The sequence below is a fragment of the Kogia breviceps genome, chromosome 1 (genome assembly GCF_026419965.1).
Source record: "Kogia breviceps isolate mKogBre1 chromosome 1, mKogBre1 haplotype 1, whole genome shotgun sequence".
NCBI classification, from domain to species: domain Eukaryota; kingdom Metazoa; phylum Chordata; class Mammalia; order Artiodactyla; family Physeteridae; genus Kogia; species Kogia breviceps.
This window is the reverse complement of record NC_081310.1, coordinates 163,000,595-163,024,996: the sequence shown is the minus strand read 5'-3', so window position 1 is coordinate 163,024,996 and position 24,402 is coordinate 163,000,595. Positions and strand designations below refer to the sequence as shown.

Below are 24,402 nucleotides of genomic sequence, written 5' to 3'. Positions count from 1 at the left end.
CACAGGTCTCCATAAATCATCCTGCCACGGGCTGCTGCTTCTCTAAACTTCCTTCGGTGTGTTTACATCTGGGGTAATGAGGGGCGAGGCGAGGCCAGCCTGCTCCAGGTGGCACTTCGGCCCCCTCCCCACTCTCTCCCCTCTTCTCTCACTCATGCATGCAGTCAACAAACCCTCAGCAAGGCCTCCGGTGACCCAGAGAAGTCCACCCCAGCTCTGGTCCCCAGGGCCTCCCGGTCTAGAAACACAAGCGAGCGACTGCCGTCTGCGGAACTGAGCCAGGACAGGGGCACCCAGGGGATACCCACGGTCGGCGGGGGGAGGCTATGGGATGCAGGGGAGAGAAACACAGGGAACACGCTGTGGGGAGGATGGGGAGAAGGGAGGAGACGCTTGCCAGGCGAGGGCGGCGGGGGCGTCTACGTGGTGCTGGACGAATGTGACCCTCAGCATCAGACAGCCCTGATTCTGTAGGTTCTGACTCCATACCTGACTTTCTGCAAGGTCTTGGGCAAGTTAGCTGACTTCGCTGAGCCTCAGTTTCCTCCTTGGTCAGGCGAACCCTACTTCCTGGACTCTTGACAGGGTTGGGGGATGTGAGGGATGTCAGTGGCTGGCACAGCAGGAGCTCAGCAAGTGTCCACTCACATCCACCACCCCCCCCCCCGCAGAGAGAGAAGCAAGGACAAAGGTGGGGGTGGGCTGTGCATGGTCCACTGCAGGGCAGCACACAGCTTGGCCAGGACGGGGCCCGGGTATCCCGCAGGAGGAGGGCCAGCAGGTGAGGCGGGAAGGAGGCAAAGGCTCTGCATCCAGGCTGAGCAGCAAGAAGTTTACTTGGTGGGGCGGGGCAAGGGAAAGCACTGGGAATCTCAGGCTGAGGAGGGTAATGTGCTGGGACATGGCTAGGAGCCAGAGACCCGTTAGGGCCCCGCCGTAAGATCACAGGTGGAAGATGAGCTGGGAGAGGGGATGGGGAGCAGGGGATGGATCCGGTGGGATTTAGGGGGAAGCAAATGAGAAAACTCTGAATGGAATTAAAGCTCCAAGGAAAATGATATTGTCAGAAGGGCTACAAATGGGCCCCAGGTCTCCCTCCAGAGAGCTCTCCTCTGCTCCCTCTTGGAGAACTGGAAACTTGGGAACACTAGGAGGATGGGTGGGGTGAGACCCAGGAGTGACGGAAACTGTGCCCTGCACCTGGGCCCCTCTGAGACTTCGGGGCCGGCTTCCCTGCGACGCAGAGAAACTTGGCAACAAATAGGCTGCCGGTTGGTGGAAATTTCCTTCTCCAACCCAACCAGATGGAAGAAAGTTATCCAGCCACGATTTACCTGTTGGGACTGAGAAGGGGTTCCCTCTTGCCAAAGAAAAACTCTTTTCTTCTCCTGAAATCAGCTTCTGTGTTTCAGAGAGACGTGTTGTGAAAAGGAAACCGTTTGGACTCATTTGCCGAAATTTACCTTTCAGACGTGGTTAGAGGCTGGGGTTCCGTGGCTGGAGCTGGCAGCCCAGCCTCCTTGTCACCCTGTGGGCTGGACCGACTGCTGGCAGGGTCTGGTTGCCCAGCGGGTTGATCGGGGCCCTGGGGGGAATGGCCTGATTGGAGTGCCTTATGGGCTGCCAGCGCCTCCCTGGCAGCCTGCGATCCTCCCCAGGGCTGAGAAGGGGCTCTTGGTGACTCTGTGCCTTCACTCCCAGTGGGAAGGAAGCAGCCCATGCCGGGCACACGAGCCAACTGCACTGAGGCTAGTATAGCTACAGCGGTGCCTCCATCTTGGGCAGGCTGGGCTGGCGGGGCCTCTGCAGAAGCATGTTTCCCAGGAACCCAAGTTAGGCGCTTTGAAGCCAACACAGGCCCAAAGGAGGAATGGACTCTTACTTTACTTGCTGGGAGTCTTTTTAAGACAGCGCACACCCTGCACTTTAAGACAGTGGATTGGACTATGTCAACTTTTTGTCTATGGCTCAGAGACCTGGCTGAGGGAAGGTCATGAAGGGGGTTCCTGTACGACCCTGGACAAACCCCCATCCCGGGCCTTGGTTCACCACCTATAAATGCAGAGCTGGCTCCGCGTTTCCCAAAGCTGCTCAGAAGACTCCAGTGCCCATTCAGCACACGGCTTCCCAAGCCCCTGTGCCACACATTCCAATACACAAGGTCTGTGGTGAGGCCTGAGGTATTATTTAACAAGTACCCAAGGTGATTCTTTCTGGGGATGCAGAGGAGAATCCCAGATGATGATTTTTAGGGTCCACGTGGAGACTCCGAGTCTCCGAGGGCCCAGTGCCGGATCACAATGTCCAGGGCAGGGCTACTGCAGTGGGCAGGACTCTGTCCTTCCCTTGACAGTCACTCCCTGGGACATCCTGGGTGCTCTGGTGATGCTGTTCACCAGATGGGGAGATTTCTGCCCGAAAGTGGGATCAAGGGAGACCGCTCTGTGCTGAGCCTGCAGGTGGAGGTTGGAAGACGGCATCTTGGTTACAGCAGGAGCTTTGGTGACAGACAGGCCAAGGGAGTGGTGCAGGCAGACACACAGGCAGAGGACAGACAGGTATCAGTACAGTAGGCTGATTTCTGCACCTGCCCATCTCCAACAAGGTTTTATCACAAATCCCCCAGCCCCTCCCGAGACAGAGCCCACGCCATCATCTGCCACGTCTCTCTTGCACGCAGGGTACCTCTTGCAGCCTCCCCACCAGTGTGTCGGCTGCTCAGACCATCCAGGCCCAGAGAGCTCACAGCTTTCTGATTTGGCCGGCCTGTTCCATTTTCTCCTGCTTTTACCTTCTGGCCCACGGGACAAGTGGGGTCTGCTTTGCACCCATCATGCATCCAAGAAAGCTAAGGGCAAAGCAGACTTTTGTCCACTGCACCTGAAGGAAGCTTCTATTCCTTCACCTCTAAATGGAGAACACCGAAAAGTCAGGTGTAAGCGTGCTCTACAAACCCCGAAGGATGAACAGGAGGATCCTCTGTGAACAGGGACAAGCCAGTTTCCGACCGAGTACCCACCTGCCACGCTTCCTTAGAGCCGGGCATGCGGATAACAGAGTGTGTCTGGCCCTGGGTGGGTCTCAGGTAGGCTGACCAGAGAGAGGCCCAGCTCCCGGTAGACCTGCCCCTCCCGGCTCACCTGTCCTCGATGCGGACCCAGAGGTCATTGAACTGCCGCGGCCGCTGGTGTTTGTTCTGCCTCTTGTGCCATTTCTTCTGTCGCCCAAACTCCTCCAGCTGGCTGAGGCTGTCGGGGAGCAGGAGGTGCGGGGACAGGGCTGGGTCCTCCTCCTCAGGCGGGGCAGTGGGGGCTGCCGAGGGGACCGCAGGGATGGCAGCAGCTGGGGTCGCTTGGGCGGGGCTCGCCGAGGTCCCCTCGGGTGGAGGTGCCGGGCTCCGGGCAACAGGGCTGGAAAGGGGCAACGGTACATGAGGCGCACGTGTTGGGGCGTGTCATTCAGGTGCGACGGGGCACGCGATTCAGTGGGAAAGTTGTCACGGCAGGAGAAGATGCCAGGGTGCCCGGCTGAGGGTCACCCGGGAAAACCATCGCCTGGTGTTGCGAGAGAGCGAGCTTTGGTTCGTTCTTTCATGTATTGATTCAGTAGATATTTATGGAGCCTCTACCTGGCACCAGGAACTTTTTAGGTAATGGGTGTTAGTAGCGATCAAAATAGACAAAGCCCCTGCCCTCTTAGCGCTTACTTTCTGAAGTGGGAGACAGAGAGTAAGATGGGCCGGATGTCAGATGGTGATAACTGCTGAGGAGAAAAATAAAGCAGGGGCAGGAGGGAGAGCATGGGCCGTGGGGGGAGGGGGCGTTGTTGGCAGGGAGGACAGTCTGGTCCCTGTTGGTGACATCTGAGCCCAGACTAGCAGGAGTGAGAGAGTGAGCCCCGGGCAGGTTTCTGGGAGCATATCTGATTTTGGTCAGGGCCTCGTTCATTCAACAAGCTCTGGCTGAGCGACTTGAGGCGAGTTACCCAACTTCCCTGTGTTGTGCCTCAGTCTCCTGCTCTGGAAAATGGGGATATTACAGCTGGTACTTCCTAGCGGCATCACGATGATTTTGTGAGTTAACCCAGGCAAAGCACTCAGAATGGTGCCTGGCAAATAGCAGCTGAAACATTTCAGTAATTAACTTCCTTAAATATGAAATATTAACATTGTTGCTGTGCCATTGGTCCAACCATCCACTCCTGCATTCAACACTGGTCGCCTGAGCACCTTTTCAGGGGAGGCAGGACAGTGTTGAGCAGGGTAGAACTCAAGGTGGAGGCAGACAGACACGGGTTCACATCCTGGCTCTGCACCTTCCGGGCTATGTGACTAAGGGCAGGGACACAAGTGTCCAAGCAACAGCTGGCTATAAACGGAGTTAATACTAGTCACTTCATAGGGTTGTCATGAGGATGAAAGAGACGAGGTCTCAACATAGTGTCTGGCACAGAACCGGCCTCTCTTTAATGTCACCCTCGAGCAAACGGAGCTGTCTGCAGCAGGCACTGATGTGCGATTAAGCGTGTGGCGTGGACTCCACATTCCATACAGCGTTTCGCAGACACCCCTCAGCCTGGGAACACCCTCTGCTCCTCTCTCTTTTATTCTCCCCTCTCTGTGGTCCACACGGAATTCCTTCTGGGGACATCTGACCCTGGGGGAAGTTGGTCCTGGTCCCGCGAATTGTAAAGGCAAGCCGGCGCCCAAGGGAGGCTGTCCCCCGACTCCGCTCCCGCGTGCACGATGGGGTGAGGGGCTTCTCTCTCCTTGAAGGACAGAAGGCCATCAGCTCAGCCTGTCCTCCTCCAGCCCCCACGGCAACCCCAGATTCCCAGGGTCCAAGAGATGCCGCAGCTGCTGGGGAGATAATTCAAAACAGGCAGACAAAAAGACGCATCCAGGAAGCACCTGTGGCTGATGATGGCTTTTATTGTTGGGGCCTCCTCAGCAACCCCGCCCCCCCTCACCTCACCCACAGGACTTCAGCCTGCACTCGGAGACCCAGGCTGAGAGCAGGGCCTGCAGGGAGGTGGGGGATACCTGTTCTAATGCCTGGGCTCTGAGATGAATAGGAGCCGAGGCAGCCTCGCCGGCCTGCCCGCCCCCCGTGCTGTCCAGACCCACACAATGAGCTTTGAGGTGGAGGTCCTTGGGGCTGTGAGGAGGAGCTTGAGGAAGGCCTTGTCCCCGAGGCTACCTTGGGTCCCTCATCCCTCCAACTCACGCCTACCCTTGGCCCAGTACAGACTGATCTGTGCTGGGCTCCAATGGTCAGGAACAGCGGTCTGGTCAGGCTGACTCAGAAGATGAAAAGGGGGAGGAGTCCGAGGCGAGAGCGTTTATAAGTTCCTCCAGAAGTGCCATAGAGATGGGGGAGGGCATCAGCCTGGAGCTGGGAGACCAGAGGCTCAAGGCCCCAGGCCTCATCTTTGCAAAGTGAAGAGCAAGGCTGCAATCATTTCTGAGCACTCCCACCCCTGAGCCTCGCCCCCAGCCCCTGAGAAAGTACAGGTTGTGGTGAGGACCTTAGGAAGGCCCTAGAGCTAGACTGCCATTAACACGAGCTGTGTGTCCTTCTGCAAGTGGCTTCACCTCCCTGGGCCTCAGGTTTCTTAATTTTAAGGTGGGGATACTCATAGTTCCTGCCTCATGGGGTTGTTGTGAGGATTTCATGAGTTAAAAGCGCTTAGAACCCAACACACAGTGAACAGTCAATAAACATTAGCTATGATTATTCAAGCTTCTTTTGGACTCTGGATTTTATAACATCATGGACAGGGGCCGAAATCACACTCTGGCCGTCCCTGTGAGGAAGGTTCCCGCACAGGCTGGTGCACAAGTTGCACGGAAGCCCCGGGTTTCAGGATTCTGTTGTCTTCTAGGGCTGCCCAGCACATGCTGACACCTCTCCGTGCCCAGCCTGGTGCTGGCACTGTGGACCACAGGTGAACCCAGCTGGCCTCTGCCCTCAGGCAGCTTCCAGCCTGAGGGGGACAGAAAACCCACACAGGAAGAGAGGAGGGCCACTGCGTGCACGATATGGCTCTTTGGGCGGAGCGAGTGCGCCCCGGCAAGAAAGTCAGGTGAGGGAATTGCTGCCAAGAGGCAGCAATGAGAAGGTGTGGTCAGAGGAAGGTGAGCACCAGGTGTGGGCAGGGCTGGGTCACAGGGAAGAGGCCTGGCCAGGGCTCGTCCTAAACATGGCCCCGTCTCGATTCAGGGCCTGGGCATCCACCAGGTCCTCTAGGCAGCACCCCTGGAGTCCTACACCCCACCGATCGCCAGTCTCTAAATCTTGAACATCTCTGAACACTTAACGCTCCTCTCATTCCCACCTTCACTGCTTTCCCACCGCCCTGACCTCCTGCCACTCGTGCACACCACCCTCCTTCCCGGTCTCCCCACCTCCAGCCTAGCCCCCACTCTTGGGTGCCTGGCGAAGGCCGGTCGCTAGGAGGCCCCATCTCACCAGAGGCTCCTTCGAGACTCTGCCCTGCAGGCCTGAGTGGGAAGGCGGGGTGCAGCCTGCCATACAGCACGTGGTCAGCAGGCCCCGTGGACCAGCAGCAGGGGGCCAGCACGTCCCACACCCCCAGATGTCCCAGCTGCTTACCTGTGGATGGTCTGTCCTGCGGGCGTGTGCTCCACCTCCAGCCCTGCCTGCCGAAGGACGTCGATGACTGTGTTGTTCCCCAGAAAGTGACCTGGAACACAAGAGACAAAGCAGGCTCAGCCACATAGCAGGTCATCAGCAACTGGGGACAGCCTCAGGCCAACGACCTACACCAAAGTTAAGGGCAGGCCTCCCTGAAAGGCAGTACGGTGTGGCTGGAAGATGGGCCGGTGCCACCCTGCCTGGGTCCAAATCCTGGCTCTGCTGCTCATTGGTTGTCCCACCCTGTGCCTCAGTTTTCCCATCTGTAAAGTGGGAATGACTGTATTGGCAGTCTCTAGGGCTGTTGTGAGGACTCCGGGAACAGTGGCTGGCATGCAGCAAAGGCTCACAGTGTTTATTTACTGTTGCATCACTGCGCCCCACACCATCAAGCTGACCCCAGCCCTGGACTGTCCAGGGGCAGGGACAACCTCCAGCCGTCAGACAAGGTCCAGCTCTGAGGTCTATGGCTCATCTTTGTCAGTTCCACCAGCAACTTGAGGCTCCCTGCCTTAGCATGGGAATGGGGTTCTGTGCGGGCATGTCTATCTCCTTACCAGGCTCCGTGGGGCAGAGACCGCATGGCTACTGCCTCACACGTGCTCAGTATGTGTTGGCTGGATCCAAGACTTGGAAGATTCATTTGTTCACCATCTATCCAACATTTATGGATCACACACTTGACCCAGGCCCTGGGGCGGGCCCTGAGGACTCAGAGAGGTGTAAGATTCTGGGGAAGGAGTAATAGAACCCTGTGTGCGGCGTGGAGGGGGCTGGTCTCCATCTCACGCTCCACCACTAACCATTCATTCAACGGACATTTATGATGCGTTTGCTCTGCAGCCAGCCCTGGGCTAGACACTGAGGATATAGAAATGAATCATTTGGTCCACAGTCCCAGATGAGACCAGGCACGTCCTCTGGCTGGACGCAGGCTCCAGGTCTGAGAACACGGTGGAGGCTCTCCCAGGCTCCGGTTAGGGAGACTCCTCGCGAGGCCAGTCGCTGTTGGGAGTCAGCCCCGGGCAAGCCCCTCCTCCTCGCTGGGCTTCAGTCTCCCCACTCGTTCAATGTGGGCAGAGGGGAGGTGGCCCCTGCGCCCTCCCAGCCCGTGTCCTTCCCTGCAGCCCTGCTCCCACGGGCAGTTCGCAGTTCGCTCCCCTCCTGCTCACCATTCATCCCAGAACCTGGGGGGGGGGTGGAATTCCTGCACTATTATTCTAATTGCCTGTGACGGGTGGTGACAGGTGGGAAGCTGGAAGGTCAGCATGTTGACAGCCCCAGGGAGGTGGACGAGCTTTTGGGGAGTGGAGAGGCTCCGGCGCAGAGGAAGTGAGGCTGGGAGTGCACAGCGGCTGGAACAGGGGGGTGAACCCCACAGCCCGCTGCCGCCCAGCCCTGCACACCTCTGGGCTGGTTTCAAGACTCCCCAGCAAGTCCCCCACCCAACAGTCTCTCTCTTGGTGGCCTGCCACAGTCCCTGAAATCCCACCTCTGGATCACTGCAAAAAAAATCACAGGTCTGGGAATGAGAGACTTGGACTAGAACCCACCACACCCGCTCTGAGACCTTGGGCAAACCCATTACGCCTGTGAGCTCTTGGCGTCTCTCTGTGTCCAGGGAGGGACTGGGCTGCAACATGGGCTCCCTTCGCTCTCACATTCATGGGGAAGGCATTAGTTTGACTCCAGAGACCCTTATGAAATTGTACTCTCCCTCCTCCTCGCCCTCCTTTTCTCTACCTATTTAGTGCATTTATCTGACGAACACGGATTGAGTGCGTATCCAGTGCTGGATGGTGATGAATGGGCAGGGGCTTGTTCTAGGCACTCACGGTCTTGAGAATCAAGGTCTTTTGATCCAGGGTAAGTACTATACCTAGGGAAGCACACAAGGTGGTGAGCGTGCACAGGAGGCCTCTAATCTAACCTGGGGGCAGGGTAGACTTCCTGGAGGAGGCATCCTTAGCTGAGGGATGGGATCAGCGTTAACTAGGTGAGGATGAGAGTGGGCTGGCACAGGGTGGGGCAGGGCGTGTTCTAGGTGGGGGGAAACAGCATGTGCAAAGACTGTGAGGTCAGTGAGGCTCACCTGGGAAGCCAGCTGCAGAAGACACACGGACAACGCCCTCGCAGCTCTGGCCCTGACCCAGTGCTGTAGAGGACGGAAGACATAGGCTTCTGCCAAGGCTCTGAGTCTCCCGTACGTGATCCTGAGCGATCAGCTGCCCTGCTGCCAGCCTCAGTTTCCCTGTGTGTCAAATGGGCCTGGATCCCTGTGGCTGCCTCCTTGGGGAGGCTGTAAGGTGGTTCCAAGCCCTTACTGTGTATTTTAAGACCCTAAACAGAAGGCTTTAGATACTTGAAGAAATGATAAGTAATCAGCAATGATTTTTCCAAATTCCTATCCCCTCCTTCTCTAAGCCACACTGGCCTTCACCTCCTTCCCTCCAGGGTGGGGAGGTGTCCGCCCCCTGCCAGGGGCAGCTCCTGCAGGAGGCCCCTCCCACGGGGTTCCTGCGCCAGGACTGTCTAGAGCAAGTCCTCACTCCAGAGACCAGGTTCCCGTCGCAAGCCCCTCTTTGCCCTCTTTGGGGCTTGTTTTCCTCGGGACCCCACGACACTGTTCTGTGCTGTTTTCTTCGTACTCCTCTCACTGCTCCCTCTCTGTCCTCCTAGTAGGTTCCTCTTTCCCTTGCCTGATAAATGTGGGTGTCCCTGGGAACCATTTCCACAGCCTTGTTTTCTTCTCACTCTATTCACAATCCATGGAATGTGAATCCATCCATTCATATGGTTTCAGTTACCACTCTGGACCTGCTGCCCTAGCCCAGACCCATTTGTCCAGTGGCCTCCTGGGCATCTCCACCCAACATCCTCCAGAGCCTCCCCCTCCCCTCCTGGATGTGTCTCAGCTGAGTTCCACTATCCAAGTCAGATGGGCCCGTCTTCACTCTTCCTTCCCTCTCCTCATCCTCATCCATTCGGTCACCAGAATACCCTGGATTTTACCTCCTAACCATACTTGACCCTGGCCCAGGTCATCATCACCTTCTGCCTGAATCACTGCAGACAGCAGCCTCCTTGCTCTCTCCGGTTCACCCTCTTCACCATGGCTGGAATGAGCTCCCCACACCCTGGAGCTGCCTCTGTCCCCAACAAGCCACTTGAGGGGAGACCAACAGCTTTTCAAGGGCAGGGGCCACGCCTGATCCATCTTTGTCCCCAGGGCTAAGATCAAGTCTGGCACAGGGTGGTGGCTTCATGAATGTTTGTTGAATGAATGAATGACAGAATCTGTTACTCCCTATCCTTTCCATGATCTCATCTTACCCCCAGGAGACCTGAGCTTGAGGATCCCTTCCCCTCAAAGCCGTGGCCCAACCCCTTGGTGATGCTCCTGCAGATTCCACCAATCCCAGGAGCTTGGCTGTCAGAGCAGCCCCGGAGTCAGGGCCCAGTGCATGTCATCCCCAGGGGCTGGCAGACAGGGCTTGGGCTTGCCTCCAAGGTCACAAATCCCGAAAAAGGCACCATATCCATCTTGGAACCTGCAGGGAAGGTGTGGAAAGTTTCCAAAGGGGCCCCTCGGTGTCAAAGCTTAGCCTACATGGCTTGCCCAGGCACCCGGTGTCTCCTGGCCACTGCTCAGCAGCTCCTTCCCGCACCGACAGCTGCTCTCTGGCCAGCTCTCTTCAGGAAGGAATGTCCCATTTCATCTGCTGAGGCCGTGTGGACCAGGAGAGGAGGGAAGAGAGGAAGGACAGTGGGGGCAGGCCACACAGAGCCACTGGGTGGGAGAGAGGGACACATGGAGAGAGGCAGAGAAAGGAGAGACGCTCAGAGACAGATAGGGAGGGGGAGAGAGCTCCAGAACACAGGGAGACTGAGAGAAGAAAGAAGAGAGGAGGTAACAGGGGCTGGGAGACAGGCTGCAACAGACACAGACACAGAGGCAACAGGAAGGAGAGAAGGAAAAGGAGAGATGTCGGGACAGAGAGAAAGAGATACAAGGAGACAGAGATAGAGAGGGGAGGAGAGGAGGGAGAAAGAGGAGAGAGGAGAAAGAGAACCCAGAAACAAAAACAAAGGGCACGGAGGAGAGATCCATACACCAAAGACACCAAGGAAGGCTTCCTGGAAGAGGGGCCCAGAAAGGGTGGATTCAAGCAGATATATTGGGGGGTGGGTGGAGTTGGGAAACAGGCAAGGGGAGGAGCAAGGGCCTGGAGGAGGATTATAGGTTTGACAAATTATAAGGCTGGTTTGGTGATTGTGTCCCCTGACCACGCAAGCCAGAGTGCCACTGAAGGGACGTCATATACAGGCAGGGAAGGTGTCCTGATCTGAGTGGGCAGAGCCCCATGATGTTTCAGTGCAGAGACAAAGGCTCCCCTTCTTCCAGGCAAAAGCAGGCCTGTGCTAGGGCACAAGGCTCAGTGAGCAGAGCATAGGCTGGGTCTAGTCCCTACCCATCAGCTGGGCATAACCCAACAGCCCCCATTTACCCTCCGACATGAAAGGCAGGGTAGGACAGAGCTAAGAATCCTGTCCTGAGGTTAGGATAGAAAACCTGGCTCCACAGCCAACCAGCTGTGTGACCTCAGGCAGTCTCCTTCCCCTCTCTGTCTCAGTTTCCCTACAAAGGTCTCATGGGTCCTCCCACCTCTATGATTCTATCATGTGATGACCTGAAGGCAAACTCCTCCTCAGTGAGTCTCCTGGGCACAAGATGCTTTTCAAATATTATTTCATTTCATCTTCACAAAAGCATTTCCAGGTACTCCCAGTTTACAGATGAGGGAACTGGAGCTCAGCGAGAGGACGGGACTTGCTCAAGGTCACACAGCCAGTAAAAGGCAAAGCTTGGGCTTCCATCCAGAGATGCCCTAGTTGGCTGCATGGCCAGTACATCTACTCTGAAGTACTGGCAGCTGCAAGGGATCCTGAGCTCACGTTTTGGGGGCAGCGAATCGTCAGAAACATGTGTCCCCTCCAGGTTTCACCAGATCAGAGAGGAAAGTGTGTGAGTATTCAGCTCGAAGAATATGCCAATTAACAGGGCAATTTCAAGACAGTATTGGGGGGCTTGGTGGAGGGGAGGAGGGGAGAACCAGATGTTCCCACAAAAGCTCCAAAGTAACACGGGCTCCCCTCGGCCAGCACACGTTTTCTCTCCAATGAGTCCAATGGGTTTCCAGTTTTCTCTTCCTGGAAGAGGGAGTCCAAGCCCATATTTATGTTCCGTCTGAAATTAATGCAAAAGGGGAACTATCAAGTGTTACTCTCGCTGCTAGGATCAGCCGCCGGGTATCAAGCAACAGCGGTGTTTGTTTACCCGAGGAAGTGTGACAGGAGAGCTAGACGGATGGACAGGTGGATGGACAATTGGGGGTACCTCGGGGCTTCGAACCTCCCAAGGAGGGTCCGTCTGGGAAACTGGCAGAGCCGAGCTTTCTTTCTCCTGCTCTGCCTGCCAGGCAGGGCTGGACTGGGGCCTCTTCAGTTCAGCAAGGACTGAGATGATGTCTCCCCTGTACCCAGTTTTGTGCCAGGAGTAGAGACACATGGTCCCCACCCTGGAGGACATCACAGGGTGGAGGCGAGACAGACACGCAAACAATTACAGGGCAGTGTGAGCTATGCAGTGAGGGAGGGACGCTGGGGCTACGGGGCTGAAGAGGGAGGGACAGGACACAGACTAGGGGGGTCAGCCTCCTCCTTGGGCCCTGCCCTTGTCCCACAATGAGGACATAAGCCCTGGGGGTTTTGAGGAACCTGTACCCTAAAGGCCTGGAGCCGCAGAGCCTCCTCCACAAGCCTTCACTGTGACCTCCGACATGTCAGGCACGTGCCAAGCTCTGGGGACCCTGAGATAGGTCAGACGTGGGCCCTTTCCCTCCTGGGGTCTGACACCACCCCAGACTCAGGCAGTGACTGCGCAGAGTGACTCGAGGTCAGCATGAGCCACTGTGGGGAGAGCCCTGGAGATGGAGCCTGTGATGGGTTCTGTGAAGTGCAGGGGGCAGCGCCCAGTGCAGGGCTCGCTGCGGTCATGGTTACCACTGTTTATAACATCCAGAGGCTCCTTTCCCAGAATGTCAGCACCCAGCACCCCAGGAGAGCAGCCTGTTGGCCAACCATGCAGGCAGGGACGGGGCCCAATGTCCTGAGCCTCACTGTTCCTTGGAGCTGAGACCGGCTGGGAGGGGGGGGTCTCCCTGCAGGGTCCCAGCTGGATCCTCAGAGGCCACTGAGCACTTCTGCCCCATCCCCTGGACAGCCCTGCTCTCCCCTGGGTGGGAGTCCTGTTCTTGGAGGACCGTGGGCTCTGAAATAATACTGACAGCGCAAGAGCTCACGTGCATCAGGCCTGAGCTGCACATGTGCTACCCACTGACGCCAGGCTCCTCTTAGAGGGACTCAGAGGGCCGAGAGAAGCCAAGTACCTGGTCTGCCCAGGCTCCTTCCTACGAGGACAGGCGCGGGCTGAGCTCCTCATGCAGGCAGTCAGGCTCCGAAGCCCATGCCCTTCACCTAGGACACTCTCTCCTCCCCCTGCCTTCCCCACATGCCCAGCAAGAGTGCTGAGCCCTTAGCTGACATTCCGAATGCCCTGGCTCATAGACAGAGGTCCAACCTGGTCCAGAGGGCAGGGCTGGCTCCAGTTAGGGACGAGCTAGCAGATGGGATGTTCCTCTGGCTGGCTGGATGCTCTGGGCTGAAACAGGAAGGGTGACTCTGGCCAAGGATCTTAGCCTGGAGCAGGCGTGCCAGCTGCCAGATGTGTACATGGTGGGGTGGCAGGGCCCTCTGAAACACTTCTGGACGCTGTGGCCTCATGTTCCAAAGTGGGGAGAATGGCAGCCCACGGGCATTTGCCCGGGAGGAGAGAAAGTGGCTGGGCGTGTGCTATTTGCGGAGTCCCTCGTTTCTAAGGTTACCAGGGCCGTACATGGGCTGTGGCTGCTCTTCTGTGCTCAGCCATGAGCTCTGAGGAGTTTTTGTTCCTGACGCCCCCGAGTGGAGAACCAGTGGGGGAAGGAGCTGGCTGGGGTCTTGCCCTGAGGACTGTGGGATAAGGAGAGGAACTGGAAGGCAGCTGGACATGCATCAGGGAAATTTCAACCAACCAATTCTCACCTCCTCCAGGAAGCCTTCTCTGACCTACCCTCCCCTTCCTAGACTAGGAGACGACAAATGTGCTCAGCATGAGCAGAGCTGTAATAGGGAAATCCTGTGGGACTATGGGACCCCAGAGAAGAGGTCACAGAAGGCCCAGGCGGGAGAGGGGAAGGTCATTCTCAGGAGAACAGAGGACCCAAGTAGCAGCTGGATGGCTTTTTAGGGAGATGGGCATCAGAAAGAATGGCCTAATCATTGTTGACCATTGTTCCACTCCAGTTCTAAGATTCTCTCACTTCTCATCTCCACCTTGATTTACCCATCTGTCAAATGGAATAATAAATACCATCCCGACTCCCTCCAGGAGGCACTGAGGACGTGAAAGCCACGTAAGCTGATGGATATGTGTGTTCTTCAAGCAGGATGGTGATCACTCTCCAAGGAGCAATTGCTGCTGTTATTAATTTTTAAATGTTACTGGTGTTTCATATGTCAGGCTTCCATCTCGTCCTTCTCTCAAGCCCGGGTCTTCACCATGAGTCGACTTCTGTGTCCCAGCCCCACAGGCGTGGTCCTGATTATGGGCCTGTGGCACTTCAGCTGGGGCTCAAGAGAGGCTGGAGCAGCCTGGAGGCTGGGTGTGCTGGATGTGCAGGTGCTCGGGGTAACAGCCACGGCACCTCTGTCTCCGACGCTCACACAGCCTGGCTTTTAACTCTTCAAATCCTGCTTTATGCTTGGACTTCTGCTTCCTGTGGGTGGGTGGTGTGGGGGACAGGTGGCAGCAGTCCTATGTGGAGGAATTTCCAGGCCCTAGCGGGCTCTTAGCTCCATACTCCTCCCAAGGAATCCCAAGAGAGACTGAAGCAAACTCTGCTAGAGGGTTAGAATTCTATGATGATGGAAGGCTGGGATATCAGAACCATATAGTCCTAGAACAACAGGCTGTTAGGGTCAAAGGACTTTGTAAGGTCAGAAGTTAGAATTATATTCAGACAGTAGCACACTGGGGTTGCAGAATATACCAGTGGCTCTCAGAGTTCAGCATGAATGGGCCCTGCAGGCTAACTGGTCTACCCTTGAGTCTGGCTCGTGTCTCCAACCCAGCTCAGCCAGCCCCCACATTATGCATTCTGTTCCAGATCTCAGGATGGCTGAACAAGTGAACACAACCTGAGAAAGCCCCAGTTCCCTAGAGCTAGGGACAAAACTGTAATTTTCTTCTAGTGCCTGGGACTGAGAGCCCTCTCCCTCCACCCCAGAGGCCTGGGGCCCAAGAGATACCATGTGACTGAATGGAATGAACTGTTTCTGGGTGATTTGGTCTAGTATGTCTTTATAGAACATCTCCTGGGTGTTGGCAATTCTGTGGAGATATGGGCCCTGCCCTGGAGTAGTTCACAATCAGTGGGATGCTTATTGAGCAGTGGGTGCTAGGATGAAATCAGGAAAAGGCCTGGAGTGTAGCTGCATCTACCTCTACACCCTAGATGTCCGTGTTGCTGTAGAAAATCTTACAAGCTGTGATTTGCGACCGCTGCAGGTTCACAGGCCCTCAATCACCAATCAGCATGGTCTATGTTCCCAGCAATCAGAGCAGACATGGGGCAGGCACGTGGCCTAATCCAGGTCCACAGCAGACACCACTAATCAATCAGACATCTTCTCTGCTGAGCTTCAATATGGTCTTGTCATCCTTTATATACCACACTCCAGGCAACCATACCAATCAATCACAGTGGGCTCAAGATATGAAATTCATTTAACTTCCTGTCAATGTCAGTTCTTGTGGCCAATCTCTCTTACATTTACGTCAAATGTTCTCCTGTCTTCAAACCAAGAACCAGCTTCCAGCCTCCTCTTTCTCTGCACGACTTCAACTTCTACTTTACAGAGTGGAGCTCTGATTAGAAGCCATCAGGTCACCTTTCCACCACCAAATTACCTTCCTGCCAGCCTGCTCCCTTCTCCAACTATAGGTGAGGAAGTGCCCTTTTCTATCCAAGGCCATATCCTCTACCTGAGCTCTGGGTCCCACCTTTCATGCCTTCTTGGAAACTTGGGCTAGTCATTTTTCCCAATTTCTCTCCCGTATCATTGGCCTCACCCCTCCTATTGTATGCTTTTCATCATGCTTTAGGCTTGCTCTATTTTCTCCTATCTGAAGAGAAGGCGGGTGGGTGGGAGAAACAATACAGTTACCAACTTTTAATTTTGCCAAATTAGGGCTTTGAAAGCCCTGTTTGTCTCATATCACTACTATTTTCTTTTTAAAGCGAAAGATGCTTAACTTCAAACACAGTAGAAAGAAGATAATTTCAGGATATAAGCCTGTAAATTTAATACACTTCATTAATAAAAAATTCACCATCTTGTACTTATTTTTCTCAGTTATTTGTAGGCCAGAGGAAATCCGAGGACACACTTAAGATCTCTGAGGATACTTAGGCTCAGATTATCAAACTTCATGGGCCTGGCAGTTGGGAATCAGCCCTCCCCTAACCCTGGGCTGGTGCACTCCTCCATGGCAGTGGTCTGGCTCCTTCCAGAACATCCACGTTTGCACACTGGCCACAGTCACCTCCCAAGGAGGCGGGGCTTCCATCTGGGTCCCAGCTGTCACCCAGGCCTGCTCAGAGTTGTCACACATGTCCACAGCCCAACTGCCCTGGAACCTGTTGAATAACTTCCAGAAGAGGTCAAACAGCTCCTGGATACAGAAACATCACAAACGCTAAGGAGAGTACTCTTCTGTGGGATGTACCAGCTCAAAAGACACTCCCCTACAAAATCGTCAACCTTTCTGGAAGTATACAGCAAGGGCACCATGTACGGGGGTGGGGTGGGGGGGTGGGAAATGGCCAGGACTAGGACCCAAGAGGCCAGGATTCAAGTTGAAGGTCTGCAAGTCCTTGAGGAAGCCATTCCTCTGCTCTGGGTCTTAGTTTTCATCTGCAAAATGAGTATAATAACCCCCTTCTCGTGGGCTTATTGTGAAGCTCAGAGGTCATGTAATCTAAGAGCCTGGAATGGTGGCTGGCCCACAGGAGGGTCTCTATGATAAGGATCCCTTCACCACAGTAGAGAGTGTAATGCTATTATCTGAAGTACATCTAGCACAGTCTGATGAGGCAGGTGTATTATCCCCATTTTACAGACGAGAGACTGAGGTCCTTGGAGGTGAAATGGCTTTCCCAAACTCTCTTATTTAACAGTGATGGAGCCCCGCTTTATACCCAGGCATCCTGACTCCAAAGCTCTGACCCTTTGCATCAAATCCCCCTGTAGAGCAGAACAGAGGAGGGGCAGTCGGCCTGCAGCACTGGGAATCCCAGTCTGTGCTTGTGGACCCTCAGGAAGGGGTTCTGGAGCAGGGGTGAGCTGGGGAAGGATCTGGATAGGCACGGGGTATGGCCAGGCAGGTGGAGGCTCTTTCTCTCCTTCACCCTAGTGAGCCTGAGGCTGGTCTCAGGCTGGTCTGCTGTAAAATGGCAGAACCTCAGGCTATAGAATTACAGGATGGGCAAGGCCAGGCTGTGGGTGGCTTGGAGTCTTATAATCATATTTCTGTGTCCTAAGCTATTTCCTAGAGACATTCATGACACTGGATCTGAGGGACTGATGTGATAAACCAACGGATCTGTTGCATGAACAGATACCGTCTAGGGGATGGCAAGGTGTATTTCCAGGGGCACAGACCCTCCCTCCCTCCCACAGTGCCTTCTCTGAGGGCTGGACAGGGGATGGGCAACGAGTCAGGCTGACTCCGTTCCCCAGTGCTCGGGGGTCTGGGAAGGCCTGAGTTGGAAAAGGCACCCAGACAGGAACGTGTGCCATGGAGCTGGTGCATCTGTAGGTCACATGCTGCTGAAGAGCGCTGGGCCTGTCCCTGCATGTACGTCCTCAGCCTGCCTTTGGATGTGGGACTCAGGAGCTATGTGGCCATAAGGACACAGCAAGACAGGCGTGGACTTCTGTCACCACGAGTTGTGTGTGGACGTGTCCCATGCTGACATACTGTTACAGATCCTCTCAGCTGGCTCCCTGACCGCACGTGAGAAGAGAGCTCCTGACCACAGCTCTGGGCCCAGGGATCAGTCCCGACTCTGTCTCCAGTTCGCCAGTTCGTGAGCTTCACCCACGTCCTGGCATCTGTGGAACTCAGTCTGCCCATGGCTATGATGAGGTGGACAAGCTGGAGCTTGGAGGCTGAGTCCAGCTTTGAAATTCTCAGGTCGAGGGTAGATTTGCAGCACCGAGCAGGCCATTTACTCCAGGTGTTGCTGAGCCAGAAGTGGCAGCTGCCGGCAAGACGTGCCCACAGCCCCAGGCCTGTTGCTTTAGGACAGAGGGTCTCTAAGAGCCAAGGTGGGGCACCCATTGCCCTCACTTTACTGCTGGGCTGCTCTAAGCTCTCCCGGGCAGGAGACCAGGATTGGAGGATCTGGTCAACATTCATTCATCTGTTCCTTCCTTCACTCATTCATTCTTTCATACCTTCACTGAGCTCGAAACATATTTTACATGACTGAAAAACACAGGCACGATGAAGTGAAGCCTGCCTTCCTGGAGCTCAGGATGCTGGCGGGAGACAGAGCCAGCACCCTGCACTGGCTCCACCGTGTGGAGCAGCCTGGAAGCGGGGAGAGGATCAGGAGGCTGGAGCTGATGGAGGCTTGGACCAGGACAGTGGCAGTGAGGATGGACAGAGTAGACAGGGGTGAGGTCTTTTTGATGGTCTGTCAAAAAAACTGACCAGGCCCGTGCTCTCTGACTGCCAGTGATGGTGGGTCTGGGCCCCACGTTCCAGCGCCATCCATTTCCAGGGCTAGTTGATTTGGCAGAACCTCCAGAATGACCATGATCCTTCCAACATCTTGATTTCAGCCCAGTGAAATCCATTTTGGAGTTTTGAGCTCCAGGACGCCGTGCAGTTGACAGGGTCTTGGTGCTCTGGCCTGGTGTCAGACCTGAGCCTCTGAGGCGGGAGAGCCAAGTTCAGGACATTGGACCACCAGAGACCTCCCGGCCCCACGTAATATCAATCTGCGAGAGCTCTCCGTCTCAGCGCTAAGACCCAGCTCCATCCAACGTCCAGCAAACTACCAGTGCAGGACGCCCCATGCCAAACAACTAGTCAGACAGGGACACAACCCCACCCATTAGCAGAGAGGCTGCCTAAAATCATAATAAGTTCACAGACACCCCAAAACACACCACCGGATGTGACCCTGCCCACCAGAAAGATAAGATCCAGCCCCACCCACCAGAATACAGGCACTGGTCTCCCCCCACCAGGAAGCATACACAACCCACTGAACCAGCTTCACCCACTGGGGGCAGACACCAAAAACAACAGGAACTATGAACCAGCAGCCTGAGAAAAGGAGACCCCAAACACAGTAAGATAAGCAAATTGAGAATACAGAGAAATATGCAGCAGATGAAGAAGCAAGGTAAAAACCCACCAGACCAAACAAAGGAAGAGGAAATAGGCAGTCTACCTGAAAAAGAATTCAGAATAATGATAGTAAAGATGATCCAAAATCTTGGAAATAGAACAGAGAAAACACAAGAAACATTTAACAAGGATCTAGAAGAACTAAAGAGTAAACAAACAATGATGAACAACATAATAAATGAAATTAAAAATTCTCTAGAAGGAATCAATAGCAGAATAACTGAGGCAGAAGAAGGGATAAGTGACCTGGAAGATAAAATAGTGGAAATAACTACTGCCAAGCAGAATAATGAAAAGAATTGAGGACAGTTTCAGAGACCTCTGGGACAACATTAAACACACCAACATTTGAATTATAGGGGTCCCAGAAGCAGAAGAGAAAAAGAAAGGGTCTGAGAAAATATTTGAAGAGATTATAGTTGAAAACTTTCCTAACATGGGAAAGGAAATAGTCAATCAAGTCCAGGAAGTGCAGAGAATCCCATACAGGATAAATCTAAGGAGAAACATGACAAGACACATATTAATCAAACTATCAAAAATTAAATACAAAGAAAAAATATTAGAAGCAGCAAGGGAAAAGCAACCAATAACATACAAGGGAACCTTCATGAGGTTAACAGCTGATCTTTCAGCAGAAATTCTGCAAGCCGGAAGGGAGTGTCAGGACATATTTAAAGTGATGAAAGGGAAAAACCTACAACCAAGATTACTCTACTTAGCAAGGATCTCATTCAGATTTGACAGAGAAATTAAAACCTTTACAGACAAGCAAAAGCTAAGAGAATTCAGCACCACCAAACCAGCTTTACAACAAATGCTAAAGGAACTTCTCTAGGGGGAAAACACAAGAGAAGGAAAAGACCTACAAAAACAAACCCGAAACAATTAAGAAAAAGGTAATAGGAACATACATATCGATAATTACCTTAAATGTAAATGGATTAAAGCTCCAACCAAAAGACATAGACTGGCTGAATGGATACAAAACCAAGACCCGTATATATACTGTCTACAGGAGACCCACTTCAGACCTAGGGACACATACAACCTGAAAGCGAGGGAATGGAAAAAGATATTCCATGCAAATGGAAATCAAAAGAAAGCTGGAGTAGCAATTCTCACATCAGACAAAATAGACTTTAACATAAAGACTATTACAAGAGACAAAGAAGGACACTACATAATGATCAAGGGATCAATCCAAGAAGAAGATATAACAATTGTAAATAATTATGCACCCACCACAGGAGCATCTCAATACATAAGGCAAATGTTAAGTCATAAAAGGGGAAATTGACAGTAGCACAATAATAGTAGGGGAATTTAACACCCCATTTTCACCAACAGACAGATGATGCAAAATGAAAATAAATAAGGAAACACAAATAAATGACACATTAAACAAGATGGACTTAATTGATATTTATAGGACATTCCATCCAAAAACAACAGAATACACTTTCTTCTCAAGTGCTCATTGAACATTCTCCAGGATAGATCATATCTTGGGTCACAAATCAAGCCTTGGTAAATTTAAGATAATTGAAATCATATAAAGTATTTTTTCTGACCACAACACTATGAGACTAGATATCAATTACAGGAAAAAAAAAACTGTAAAAAATACAAACACAAGGAGGCTAAATAATACGCTAGTAAACAACCAAGAGATCACTGAAGAAAACAAAGAGGAAACCAAAACATACTAGAAGCAAATGACAATGAAAACACAATGACCCAACAACTATGGGATGCAGCAAAAGCAGTTCTAAGAGGGAAGTTTATAGCAATATAATCCTACCTCAATAAACAAGAAAAATCTCAAATAAACAACCTAACCTTATACCTAAAGCAATTAGAGAAAGAAGAACAGAACCCCCCCCCCAAGTTAGAAGAAGGAAAGACATCATAAAGATCAAATCAGAAATAAATGAAAAAGAAATGAAGGAAACAATAGCAAAGATTAATAAAACTAAAAGCTGGTTCTTTGAGAAGACAAAAAAAATCATAAACCATTAGCCAGACTCAGCAGGAAAAAAAGGGAGAAGACTCACATCAACAGAAATAGAAATGAAAAAGGAGAAGTAACAACTGACACTACAGAAATACAAAGGATCATGAGAGATTACTACAAGCAATTATATGCCAATAAAAGGGACAATCTGGAAGAAATGGACAAATTCTTAGAAATGCACATGAGACTAAACCAGGAACAAATAGAAAATACAAACAGACCAATCACAAGCACTGAAATTGAAACTGTGATTAAAAATCTTCCAACAAACAAAAGCCCAGGACTAGATGGCTTCACAGGTGAATTCTATCAAACATTTAGAGAAGAGCTAACACCTATCCTTCTTCTAAATTATAGCAGAGAGAGGAACACTCCCAAACTCATTCTACGAGGCCACCATCGCCCTGATACCAAAACCAGATGAAGATGTCACAACAAAAGAAAATTACAGTCCAAAATCACTGATGAACATAGATGCAAAAATTCTCAACAAACTACTAGCAAACAGAATCCAACAGCACATTAAAAGTATCATACACCATGATCAAGTGGGGTTTATCCCAGGAATGCAAGGATTCTTCAATATATGCAAATCAATCAATGTGATAAACCATATAAACAAATTGAAGGAGAAAACCCATATGATCATCTCAATAGATGCAGAAAAAGATTTAGACAAAATTCAATACCCATTTATGATAAAAACTGTCCAGAAAGTAGGCATAGAGGGAACCTACCTCAACATAATAAAGGCCATATATGACAAACCCACAGACAACATCATTCTCAATGGTGAAAACTGAAACCATTTCCTTTAAGATCAGGAACAAGACAAGGTTGCCCACTCTCACCACGATTATTCAACATAGTTTTGGAAGTTTTAGCCAAAGCAATCAGAGAAGAAAAAGAAATAAAAGGAATCCAAATCAGAAAAGAAGTAAAGCTGTCACTGTTTGCAGATGACATGTTACTATACATAGAGAATCCTAAAGATGCTACCAGAAAACTACTAGAGCTAATCAATGAATTTGGTAAAGTAGCAGGATACAAAATTAATGCATAGAAATCTCTTGCATTCCTATAGACTAATGATGAAAAATCTGAAAGAGAAATTAAGGAAACACCCCCAGTTACCATTACAACAAAAAGAATAAAATACCTAGGAATAAACCTACTTCAAGAGAAAAAAGACCTGTATACAGAAAACTATAAGACACTGATGAAAGAAATTAAAGATGACATAAACAGATGGAGAGATATAGCATGTTATTGGATTGGAAGAATCAACATTGTGAAAATGACAATACTACCCAAAGCAAACTACAGATTCAGTGCAATCCCTATCAAACGACCAATAGCATTTTTCACAGAACTAGAACAAAAAATTTCACAATTTGTATGGAAACACAAAAGACCCTGAATAGCTAAAGCAATCTTGAGAAAGAAAAACGGAGCTGGAGGAATCAGGTTCCTGGACTTCAGACTATATTACAAAGCTACAGTAATCAAGAAAATATGGTTCTGGCACAAAAACAGAAATATGGATCAATGGAACAGGATAGAAAGCCCAGAGATAAACCCATGCACATATGGTCACCTTATTTTGATAAAGGAGGCAAGAATATACAAAGGAGAAAAGAGAGCCTTTTCAATAAATGGTGCTGGGAAAATTGGACAGCTACATGTAAAAGAATGAAATTAGAACACTCCCTAACACCATACACAAAAGTAAACTCAAAATGGGTTAAAGACCTAAATGTAAGGCCAGACACTATCAAACTCTTAGAGGAAAACATAGGCAGAACACTCTATGACATAAATCACAGCAAGATCCTTTTTGACCCACCTCCTAGAGAAATGGAAATAAAAACAAAAATAAACAAATGGGACCTAATGAAACTTAAAAGCTTTTGCACAGCAAAGGAAACCATAAACAAGACGAAAAGACAACCCTCAGAATGGGAGAAAATATTTGCAAACAAAGCACTGACAAAGGATTAATCTCCAAAATTTACAAGCAGCTCATGCAGCTCAATATCAAAAAAACAAACAACCCAATCCGAAAATGGGCAGAAGACCTACATAGACATTTCTCCAAAGAAGATATACAGATTGCCAATAAACACATGAAAGGATGCTCAACATCACTAATCATTAGAGAAATGCAAATCAAAACTACAATGAGGTATCACCTCACACCAGTCAGAATGGCCATCATCAAAAAATCTACAAACAATAAATGCTGGAGAGGGTGTGGAGAAAAGGGAATCCTTTTGCACTGTTGGTGGGAATGTAAATTGATACAGCCACTATGGAGAACAGTATGGAGGTTCCTTTAAAAACTAAAAATAGTACTACCATATGACCCAGCAATCCCACTACTGGGCATATACTTTGAGAAAACCATAATTCAAAAAGAGTCATGTACCACAATGTTCACTGCAGCTCTATTTACAATAGCCAGGACATGGAAGCAACCTAAGTGTCCATCGACAGATGAACTGATAATGAAGATGTGGCACATATATACAATGGAATATTACTCAGCCATAAAAGGAAACAAAATTGAGTTATTTGCAGTGAGGTGGATGGACCTAGAGTCTGTCATACAGAGTGAAGGAAATTAGAAAAAGAAAAACAAATACCATATGCTAACACATGTATATGGAATCTAAAACAGAAAAATGGTTCTGATGAACCTAGAGGCAGGGCAGGAATAAAGATGCAAATGTAGAGAAAGGACTTGAGGACACGGGGTGGGGGAAGGGTAATCTGGGACGAAGTGAGAGAGTGGCATGGACGTATATACACTACCAAATGTAAAACAGATAGCTAGTGGGAAGCAGCTGCATCGCACAGGGAGATCAGCTCGGTGCTTTGTGACCACCTAGAGGGGTGGGATAGGGAGGGTGGGAGACGCAAGAGCGAGGGGATATGGGGATATAAGTATACATAGCTGATTCACTTTGTTATACAGCAGAAACTAACACAAGATTGTAAAGTAATTATACTCCAATAAAGACGTTAAAAGAAAACAGAAACAAAAGTAAAACCTGACCATGAAGCAGCTGGATTTCAGAGATGGGGAAGAAACTGGAGGTGGGTAGGAGGCCTGCATGCTGGCCTGGTGCCTGAGTGGACAT

General features: G+C 51.3%; 1 protein-coding gene across 2 annotated transcripts in view; it reads right to left on the bottom strand.

Moving 5' to 3' along the window:
- TRABD2B (TraB domain containing 2B) overlaps positions 1-24,402 on the bottom strand; it is a 224,557-nt gene that overhangs the window by 11,017 nt on the left and 189,138 nt on the right. For both annotated transcript variants that reach the window (XM_059069291.2, XM_067008146.1), the window contains 2 exons: positions 6,615-6,705; positions 3,141-3,410 (listed from right to left, as the gene is read on the bottom strand). In XM_059069291.2, coding sequence (XP_058925274.1) covers positions 3,141-3,410; positions 6,615-6,705 — 361 coding nt within the window. The remainder of the gene's footprint in view (positions 1-3,140; positions 3,411-6,614; positions 6,706-24,402) is intronic.